The sequence below is a fragment of the Hylaeus volcanicus genome, chromosome 7 (assembly GCF_026283585.1).
Source record: "Hylaeus volcanicus isolate JK05 chromosome 7, UHH_iyHylVolc1.0_haploid, whole genome shotgun sequence".
Classification (NCBI taxonomy): domain Eukaryota; kingdom Metazoa; phylum Arthropoda; class Insecta; order Hymenoptera; family Colletidae; genus Hylaeus; species Hylaeus volcanicus.
The window spans coordinates 18,467,013-18,477,784 of record NC_071982.1 but is presented as its reverse complement, the minus strand read 5'-3'; the positions used below and the strand labels follow the sequence as shown (position 1 = coordinate 18,477,784).

The window sequence follows — 10,772 nt, the reverse complement described above, 5'->3', positions numbered from 1 at the left end:
AGTGTCGACAATTCATCATGGCGTCGGTAACGCCACTCCTCGTTCGAATTTCTACCACCAACCTGTAACATAAGAGAATGATTAGTTTTAAATATTTGGCTACACAAGTATTGCTATATTACAATAAAACAACAATCGAGCTCGAAATAATTCCCAAAAGATTGTAATGTGATGTAGAGAACCCTTGTCGATTGTTACCGAATGTAGGTAAAGTCAGCACGAAGCCGATCGAACTTTTCTCAAGATATTGATTGAATTTATAATCAAAAGTCAGTAAATATTACATGAAAGTACTAAAAGAAAGTAAACGAGAGTAGTAATAGTTATTAACAACAATCACGTAACAATTGTTAGAAGATAGATATACTATACTTACCCTCCTACCCGAAATAAAAAAATTTATAATAAAATAAAATAAAAGGAGGGGAGTTTGAGTTATTAAATGAGTATTTTATTTGTCAAAACAAAAGTCAATGTTCAAGTCCTCTCAATCGGATTCGATCTCCTCGGGTTTTTACTCGTTGTTCGTTACTTTTGGAAGCACAGCTAGTTTCACTAACGATTTCAATTCTTCTAAATTGCAATTCGTAGTTTTTCTCGATAATCGAACGATCCGTTTTAACCTGAAATTAAAAAATAGGCGTACTGAAGTTTTCCTTACGTTGCACTTAGGTCATAAAAGAGTCTGATAAGTCAGGAATCTCACGTGTCCGAGCGTTGGATAACACACGATGGGAGAGATCCCTCTTTAATTTTCTCGAACACCTACAATACACAGGAATGAGTTATAGGAGTCGAGGGATATTAATTCGCGATCAGAACGATTAATTACTTCGAACCCACGCTTCACGACATCCTTGTTCAATTCTGCAATTTTTGCCACATAGTGAGCAAAGCTGCTCGTCGTGCTACCATTAACCATTCGATACAGGAAGGCCACGGTTTCGTCTTCGTTCATTATGTACTCGAAAGTCTAAGAAAAACAAGATTAACATAAAAGCAAACGAAGAAAGTAACGTTCTACCAAGTGGACAATCTTGTTTACCTGACGTTCGATCAGTGGCGTTCGAGGGAGAAATTCCAGGATACTGTGGGCATGCGTCACGGCGAACACATGAGGACAGTTATTGCCCCTTTCGGCGAATGAATTCAACACGGCTGCAACAAGCGGCCATCCACTATTTTCGGATGTTCCTTTGTCCAATTCGTCGGTTAACACGACGCTATCCGATGTAGATGCACGAATGGCTACATTGATCTGAAACAGAGTTGGACCGTGTGATTACGATGTAAATTGATTCAATAATCACTACGAACACAACTATGTCGACTAGTACTTGTCTCAGGTTTTGCAAGAACGAGCTGGCATACAGTCCCACGCTCTCCGTGTTCAACATTTGAGTCAAGATATGGGAGACCATCCCTATAGTGGCCGATTTTGCGGGGACGTAGGATCCTATGTGAGCCATGAATATCACAAGTCCTATCTGTTTAAGGTATATGCTCTTGCCGCAGGAGTTTGGGCCCGTGATAACCTTGATCAGGCTCCCACCGTTCCCAGAGCGAATGTCGTTCGGGACGTATGTCGTCAAACATTCCAGGATCGGATGTCGACCTTCCTGTACATCTATAATCTTGGACGCCGTTATCATTGGCCTGACGTAATTGTAATCACGCGCCACCTTCGAAAACGCCAACAGCCTACGAAGAAATACAGTACTTTAGAACAATAACAGCATTTGTTTCGCCAGCTATACGTACATGTCCAGTTCAGCACATAGTTGGACCCCTTGCAAAATCTGTGCGATGTGCTTCTTCACGAAACGTATCAGTTTCTGCACGATGTGATTTTGTCGAATCGCTATCTTCAAGATGATGTCCCCCACGGTCTCGTCCAGCTCTGAACCAAAGCAATTAGTTGGGAAGAAGAGGATACCGCGTTGACAGTTCAAGTTTTCGTAGCTACCTTTTGCTGAAGAGCTCTTGTAGTAATTCACGTTGTCTATGCTAAATTTAAATTCTAAATTTCGAAACACCACGTCATCGGGTGGAGTTGGATTCCATTTGGTCACAGCCAAGACGTAGCCGATGTTTGGCAAATATAACATGTTACAACTTTCGACGGATGTTGGAAGATGCTCTCGCATGTCCTTCTCTCCCATTCGCGTGAGCAGCTCGGGCAAAGTGCGGCGTACGTGATTCACTGAAGACAGCACAGCGAAAAATTGATAATAGATTGTAGTAGACTACCATAGACCACCCTAATATACACGCACATTCGTCCAGCAAGGGATCAACGTTTGGTTTCACCGTGAGTCTTCCTTCTCGCCTGCTTTCGCTGAAGTCCACTATGTACTCGATGAAGTATTTCACGTATTGCGATTCGTTCGTGATGCTTTCAGCGATTCGTTTGCAAATGCCGATCCTCTCTGCGTAATTCTCGCATATGTCGCCGATGCAAATTACGTGGGAGACAGTCTGGAAATAAATGAATTTGTTACCACTATGCAGAAAATGTGTATTTCTTTGCGCTATGATTACCTTGTGCAATTTGTACCAATTCGACGCTTTAGCCTGTGGCCCGGAGCACCAGGCCAGCATGGCATTCGTCAAACGGTACACGTGATTCAAACAGGACGACAAATTCTCAACCACGCTTTGATTGGCTGGATTCAGGAAGAATTCGACCGCGTCCAACCGATCTTGAAGCACCTCGAGGTTTCGCGTTGGATGCTGCAGCGTTTTCCTAAAAAATAAAAAAAAAAAGAGAAAGAAATAGTAAGAATCATTATGATTAAAAAGAGATGTTTATTCCATATATTCACCATAGGAACTGTGACCCAGGTCTCGAGTGGCAGTAGCGATTCAATAGAGCGAAAAGACTCGCTCCCTTCGTTGTTGTGGTCGTTTTTCCAAATTTAAAGAGGCTCGGGTGATCCCTGGCTTGGACGATGCTCAACGCTTTGTAAGTGTCGTCGTCCAACATGACCAGGTCGCGCCTTGAATTAAAAAAAAAAAAGTAACCATGTGTATTAGTTAGTAGCGTCACCACTTCGCGTGCTCGCCGTGCGCTGAAACCTACAACATGACGTAATTGAGCGCTACAAAGGATGGTTTTCCAGTTGGATCCAGGGCGATGTTGTTCCAGTGCCTGTCGACGAACAACAACAGCAACCCCAGCGCGTGAATCATGGCGTGGCATTTGAAATTCAACATGCTGTTTAAGAAAGTAAGCCTGACAGAGTTGCTCGCGTTCCTCGGCTCGAACTCCAATCGAAGACACCTTACTCTGTGAGCGCATCGTTCGTAATTGTGTTCCTTCTTGCCCACCAACTTCAACACGGTGTTGCGCACGCGATCGTTCGAGTTGAAAGACTCCCTTTCGCTGTTCATTGTTTCCATCAACATCTTTTTTACAGCATTGAGGAAGATAAGTGGCGCGCCAGCGATCGTGACCAAGTAGTGTGGCTGGCACTGCCTGTACAGAGCTCTCGATAAGTCGAATCGTTCGATATCTTCAGGAGTGTCCTCCATTACGAATAATTCAGATGTGGCTATGTTGTAATATGCGGCGCCAAGGTGATTCTTGTTCCAAATCATTGATAAGATGATCTGTTGAATAAGAAGAGTAGAACCGGCGATCGTGGTGGTCGTCGTAACGTGAACAATGTTTTTGCTTTAAACGATGCTCTGGTACTTACCTCGTCTGTGTCTTCGGTAGCAACAACTTCTGGAACCTTGGAATTGGTGGGTTGCGTTGCTCGTCGATTTGTTAATTGAGGTTTAATCGCTTCCTCTTTGCTATTCGAGGTCTCCTCCTCGTCGCTACTCTCCGATAGCAAGTGTTCGAATTCGGATCGTCTTTGTGGGATAAGGGATAGTAATTATTTAATCTTTTCTTTTTCATACATGGCAGGTTACAAATTTTTTGCGAACAATGTTCATACATGAGAGCACTAGAAGGAGCGGTTCGAGAGGATCTGAATCCTGTACTCGACGAGGCAGCCACGCATCGAGAGCCATTTCCGATGATGTTCATGATCTTCGCTTTATTGAGACGATTTCAAACGTATCGGTAAGAGACTTGTATTCGAATTTCGAATATTTATTCTTGCGCAAGTGCAGTGATCTACCAGTGATGGGCCAAGTTTTTCGTGAAATAGTTCGCGCTTACATTACTAGATGACGCCACTAAACGAAACTTAAATTTGAAAATCTAAACACACGTATTTTTGGAGTAAACTAATTAAAAGGGTTTGTAACTAACTTAAAGTACGTCTTTAAGAAAATAAAAACCACGTTATAACAAGGACATGTTTTATTTATATTACATATGTATCTGTGTACTTGTGTGCGCGTCTGTTTACGTGTGTTGTATGAAAATACGCTTGCAATCGTTCGTGCAGTTAACCACTCGAAAATAGAGTCCTTTAGAATCTTACGTCTTACAAATTTGAGCGCTCTTATTAGTATCTCGTATTCGTTAACGGTTCGAATGTACAATAGTTAATCAAATTAAAAAACTCAGAGGAAAAGAGAAGATTTCAAGGTAACAAACGCCAGTGCTTCTAAGAATTTAACCAATGATTGTAATATACTCAAGAGCAACACATCCTACACGGAAAAGTATAACTGGTTAAGCCAACCCAAACAGGATTGTTTTCATCAAGGTAAAATCATGTCATATATCTTGTAAGTTATTTCGAATGTGCCTTTTCTTGTTACTTAAACGAAATATTTAGCTGAGACAGAATTATTAAATAATAGTTACACCCACTAAATGTAATTGGTGCTAGTCACCCTTATTGTTGGTTACAATTAGGCTTTTCGTTTAGTTATTATTCTGCTTCATTAAAAAGTATGAAATTCTTATAAATAATGCTTAGAATGAGAAACATATATTTGTTATTTTATTAATATTTGTAGTTACTGTCTTCGTTAGTTTTAACCAGTAGTGGATACTGGGCCATGATTTCATAGCCTCTATCTCCCCCAGTCTTTCTAGGCGCATCGCTGTAGGACAAGGGTTAATTTATTTGTGAGGGCAACCAATCATCTTTTTCCGTGTATGATCAAAAGGTTCGACGATTAACTCGGAATGGGTGGAGGGGGTTGAGGGTTGAAGGTAATCGGCCGATAAGTCTTCTTCTTCGTAAAAGGTTGTACTCCGTTTAGTATGAAATCGTGCGTGGGATTCCTCGGCCGTTTCGCTGGTTCCAGAGGAGTCTCCTCTTCCGAGGTCGCCGCGTCGTCGCTTCGTTCTGGACTAGCCGACCTGCTTAACGTTCGTTTGCTCTTTTGTGTCTGCGTTCCATCATTTTTGTTCTTCCGTCGCGTTTCGAAACGACAGAAATGGTTCGCGATTAGGCGACTCGACAAATCAACTTCTCAGTTTTTATTTAAAAAAAATACGATGTACATCTGTCGCGAGTCGCCTAATCGCTTAAAGGTCCATGCGCAATTAGAAGCATTCTCTCGTTTAGCTTTAGTGAAGCGTTGTTAGATGACTAGAGGCGTTAAGACTACGCGTATGTAATACATATATCATGCCCACCTTAAAACCTGCATGAAACGAAAAATCAAATAGCCAAACATTAGTATTCGAATCCCGCGATGGATCGCGCGAGTTTATAGAAACGAAGGGAGGGGGCTCGAAGGGCCGCGAGCACGTGGCATGCATATAGTCAGAGGTCGACAATCGAAGGATAGCACTTAGAGGTGGGTAACTGCGTTCAACGTGGTTGTGGCATCGACAAAAGCAGGGATCGAGGTTTTGCCACGGTTACCGTTGAACGTACCTAGATCTATGGGTTTTGCTTTTGGCTCCAGTTTCCCTGGAATGCGGCCTCGTGTTTGGCTGAGAGAGCTCGCTGTCGCTGCTCGCGAAGGAAGACCTAGCTATCATCGCGCCATGAGCAAAATCTTTCCTGTGAAAGTAAAAAAAGAAATTTGATTCATCTCCCACGATTCATAGACTCCAAAAGGAAACCTACACGCTGGAGTTTACCTGTAATTGTCGGACCTGGGGGTAGAGTTTGACGTTACAGGCTTGCCAGGGTGAACGTTCACGTCTACGAACACGGGAGAACTTTTGGGTATGTCGCAAACGATCTTTGGATGGACGGTAGTCTGTTTGTATTCTAGATTAGATGAGGTATCAGGGGCCCAGTCGTAGTATTTGGGTCGGTAGCTGGTTTGTTCGCTGCGACGGTGCTTCGAGTCTGATGCCGATCCCGAACCAGAGCCAGGCTCCCGATGTCGATGAAACTCGCTGCTCGCTTCCAAGTTCTTTCCAGGCGTGCTCGTCGATTTTCCAGCTGGCTGCCAAGTTGGAGAGGAAGCTGTTGAAGAGGGAGCGCCATCCGGTTCGGCGCGGGACAGCTGCGAGCCATCCCACTCCACAGGTGGCAGGCTACTGCAATTTATTTCATCGTTTAAAAAAGGGATACTCTTCAAGGTGATTCAATTATTATTAATTCACTTACTTAAAATTCTCCTCCATTTCCTTGAACAGACGCAACTGTTGCCTGATGTTCGCCTTCTCCTTGGCGCGTTTGCGCTGAAACTCTTCCTCGACCTTCCTCATCGCTTCGAGTTCGCCCTTCCTCTGGCGTTCCTTCGCCTCTGCCTCCCTCGAGAGCTTCTCGGCCAACCTGCGCCTCTCGATCTGTCTCACCGTCGACTGGAAGGTGAACCGTCTGCTCTTCGACTTGTTCTTTGGTTGCGGTTTCCTCTCCTTCGACTCTGGCGATGGTTCTCTCTTAGGCGTTCGGTCGCAAGGAGACGAGTGTCGCCTCTGCTTAGCCTCGCCTGTATTCTCATACCTTTCGACGAAGCTCGAAGGCTCACCCGTCGTCCTCGAACTCGCGACACCACCGTTGCAAGACCTTGAGTTCTTGGAACGTCGTTTCGTCGAGGAGACGCGGTCGTTTCCGTTCCCCGTTTCCTTTGAGCAAGTTTTCTCGCGAATGGTAACGTCCTCCTGTCCCGTGGGAGCTATTTTTCTGCCGTTCAGACTCAGCACCCGATGCTCGGCCTCGTTCGACTCTGGCAGGTACATGACGTGGCCTCCAGGTGTCAAATACGAGAAGGAAGGAGCTTTCATGATGACGGGGAAGTCGTTGAACTTGCTTTGCGACAACACCTCGTCGCCTGCGTCTTCTTCGACTTCGTCGTCGCCCTCTGCGTCCACCTCTTCGTCTTCGTCTTCCGCTGTTATAAAATTTTATTGATTATTATAAACTATGATTCTACACAAGTCTGACTTAACGCTAGTAAAATTCACAGCATGACATTTACCACCGTCTATATCGTCTTCCTCTTCATCGTCGTCGATCTTGTCGACGTTTTCCTCGGGATCGTCACCGTTTTCTGTAGATCGTTCGCGGCCCACGAACGGTCTCCATACGGATGTCGAGACTCGCGTCACCTCGACGACCTGGTTGTGCTGCAGCGAGGTGGGCGCACTAGTGGACAGGAACCAGTTGTCATCCAGAACGTCGGGTGCAGATTTTCTATGGATGTCGCCGATACCAAACGCTCCCGATACCGATCTCTTGAGCTTCTTCAAGGAATTAAACGTCGATCCTTCTCTGGGTTTGGTTTCTGGGGCGCAGAGGTACGTTCTGGCGTCCTCCCTGGGCAACGAGAGGGAGAAGACGTGGGCTCTAGGGGGATACTTGAGCGGGGTAGGCAGGGGTGGTGGCGAATCGACGCCTGCGTCGCTACTCGACTCTTCGCCCAAGTCCTGCTGCGGCGTCCACGTCGGTCTCGTCGCTGGTGCCTTCACCCTGTTTATGGTACTCACGTCCAAGGAATCGTCGTTCGCTGCCCCAGCGTCACCGGATATACCCGAATCTCCAGACTTGTCGTGTAGACTACGAGGACCCAGCGCGAGCAATGGCGGCGGTGGCGGCGGTGGCCTCGAGAGACGCTCTATGCGTTCCTCGAACATCACCTGTGATATGAACATGGCAAACGATGATTATATCATTTCGTTCTTCTTTCGCGAAAGTGCTGTGGTCTTTTACGAACCGGTATTTCTTCGCTGGCAGTGCTCATGCTAGGTCCTGGTGCTTCCAAAGCTGACAGCAATCTCCACGCCGCCGATGGCGAAAACCGTGGAATCTCCAGCTGTTTTTTTGGCAGGGTTGGTCGCAGTTTTAGGGAGATGTCTTCCACTACGTTTCGCCCCTGAAAAAATGCTAGTTATAAATAACAATGGTAGACAAAGTAAAACGAACATGGCGAATGAGAAGATATTTCTTATACCGAGTTGTCATCCGTATCGTCAGCTGTTTCCACCGAAGATCTGCCGTCGTCTCTGTCCTGGAACTTGTTTCGTGTGTCCTCCTTTCGGTGGTGCGCGTCGTTGCGAGATTCGCTCGTCAGTATCTCGTTCATGCCGAAGTAGAACGTCTTTGGAGCTGACTGCGCTGACGAGAGGAACCTACCAATCAAGGAGCGTATAAGTATTGTTTCGTTCGAAGATCAATAAATATACCATGAATATACTTCAATTTTTTTTAATTTCTGTTGTAGAATTAAAGGAGAGTCTGCGCAGGTGAACTTACTGGTCGTCCTCTCGACGACGTTCCTCTAGGATCTTCCCTTCCTCGGGAAAGGCAGGTCCCAGCTTCGTTTCCGGTTTCTCAGGTGGCACGATCGCAGGCCATTTCTCTTCGGGCAACTGCTTCCGACGATTGCTCGCAGCATCGCCATTCCACCACCTGGGGTCCGAGTTCTCCTTATCCCCAGCCTTCCTCTCCTGGGTTTCTGGTGTGCTCGCCCTCCCAGCTGCCCAACCTCTAGTTTCTCGCGCATCCTTCGAACCACGCGTTGACGATGCTTCCACTGCGTTTCGACCGACTACACCGACATAGTCCTGTAGTTATGCACACATAAATGCATCTATATCAAAAATCCATGACGAGATAGAAGTCTTGTACTCTGATAAAGTCATAACAAATTCGGTGGAAAGAAAGCACGGAAGAAGATTTGTAGGAGTTTATACTGACCTCGTTGCGTTTTCCGTGTTTCCCGTTTTCGTTGGCTCGTCGACGACGATCCGCCACCTTGCTTTCCCGCCTCTCCCTCAAGGGCTTCCTAGCTTCGTCTCGATCAGGGCTCGAGGGTCCCTCTGCTTTGATTTCGGCATTAAATCGTTCCTCTACCCACTTGCCACTTCCGCTCCTGCTCTTCATAGACACGCGTTCATTAGAATCACGGCTAACTCTCCTTTCAGGGCTCTTCTCCGCGCGTTCCCTTCCCTCCTCGAACTGTCGATCTCCCATGGAGTTAAGAGAGACCTCCAGTCTCCTATCCAGCGATCGAAACTCGGTCGTCGATTCGTTGCCCGTGAAATCGAGCTTGTCGCGCACTTTTCTCGCTACTTGGATGAGTTCTGCCTGGAATTCCGGGCTGCTCATGCTCCTCTGGAGCGTGTTCTTTCCATCGAAGAGCTTGGAACGCTGTCGATGGTCGTCGGAACGACGAATCCTCTCGCGATCCTGCCATTCGACGGCGGTCAGCGTCTCGTTGCCGCGACGAGGGTCCGTCTTGACTTGGTGCGAGGGTCCGTCGTGCAGGTGCGAGGTATCTGTGTATAATAACAAGAGTTTTAGTCGAGTTCCATAAATATCCGTACCATTTGTGTATTTTACAATTACAATTAATTCAACTCTGGTGAAAACTGGCCAGAACACCCACCATTCCTACAATCGTGGATTCTATCGCTAGGTTCCCGTCCACGTCCACGTTCGCGATCGAAGGCACGGTTCAGGCCAGACAGCTGCCAGCTGACCTGAGCCTTCTTCGACTCCGCCCTGGTCTTGAACAGTCGTGAGCGTCTAGGAGGCGGTTGGACCTCCCGTTCGAACCGACAACGAGCGTCGAAGTCTCTGGCGCACCTGGGATCGCCGTTCTGAGGGTTGTTGGCGAGCTCAAGCAACGTCGGCGGAGCAGGAGCTTTGTACTTCTTCCTGGCCTTGTATCTGCTCTCGACGCGCTCCTTGGCGTCCCTGTCGCCGCGTCTGTAACCAGAGGACCTTCCTTCGTCCCCATCGGCCAGTTTCCCAGGATTGGTTCGATCCTGGAGCGACGAACTCGTGTCGGGGGAGTAGCGAAGGTCCGGCTCGCTACCAAACCTCTTCAGCTCCAAGGAGAGCTCCTGGTGGCTGGCGTCGCTCTGGTAACGACGACAGTGTCGCTCTATCCTCCGCGAGCGGGACTCGACCACGTTCGACGCGGAGGTGCTCCTGCCTCGGAAGGGCGCATCGTGCTGAAACATTGGTTAATTTGTTTAAGTGTCCTCTTTCTACAAATTTTGAGGAATTAAAAGTTCGTGCCAACTTTTAAGATAGGTACCATTTTGTTCCACAACCTTTCTACCTTTTAAGGGATCCATACATATTCAGATCTGTACCACCTACCAAAAATCGGCATGGACTTTCAGGAGAATTCTATACATTCTATGAATCAACGACGACTCGTTGAACTAACGTAAACGTCTTCCGTAAAAGTCTACCTGCCCATAGAGGTAACACGGCAGAGTGAGTAGTTAATGACTCACCCTCGTATCTATCTAGGTCCCTCGGGTGGGAAACGAGTGTTTTACCTTGCTAAGGTCGCGCGAGGACGCGAACGCCGGTGGTCTGCGGCCGCTTATGGTCCCGCCGTTGTGAATGATGCTCCCGTTGTCGGTGGCGCGCAGCCTCTGATTGGGTGGCTCGGGCAGGACCTTCCTCGCCGCCGTGGGCTGTTGCGAACGATGC

The 10,772-nt window shown here is 47.0% G+C and overlaps 1 protein-coding gene and 1 pseudogene across 1 annotated transcript; both read right to left on the bottom strand.

Moving 5' to 3' along the window:
• Positions 1 to 372: 372 nt before the first annotated feature.
• Positions 373 to 3,791, bottom strand: LOC128879208 (mutS protein homolog 5-like). The gene is made up of 11 exons (XM_054128141.1): positions 3,702 to 3,791; positions 3,083 to 3,612; positions 2,826 to 2,999; positions 2,277 to 2,746; positions 1,967 to 2,203; positions 1,762 to 1,900; positions 1,338 to 1,701; positions 1,046 to 1,258; positions 833 to 973; positions 707 to 765; positions 373 to 623 (listed from the first exon to the last, which is right to left on the bottom strand). The coding sequence occupies exons 2-11, from the start codon at positions 3,598 to 3,600 to the stop codon at positions 515 to 517; spliced, it is 2,424 nt and encodes an 807-aa protein (XP_053984116.1). The 5' UTR covers positions 3,601 to 3,612; positions 3,702 to 3,791; the 3' UTR covers positions 373 to 514.
• Positions 3,792 to 4,306: 515 nt separating this feature from the next.
• Positions 4,307 to 10,772, bottom strand: part of LOC128879821 (uncharacterized) — an 18,531-nt pseudogene continuing 12,065 nt past the window's right edge.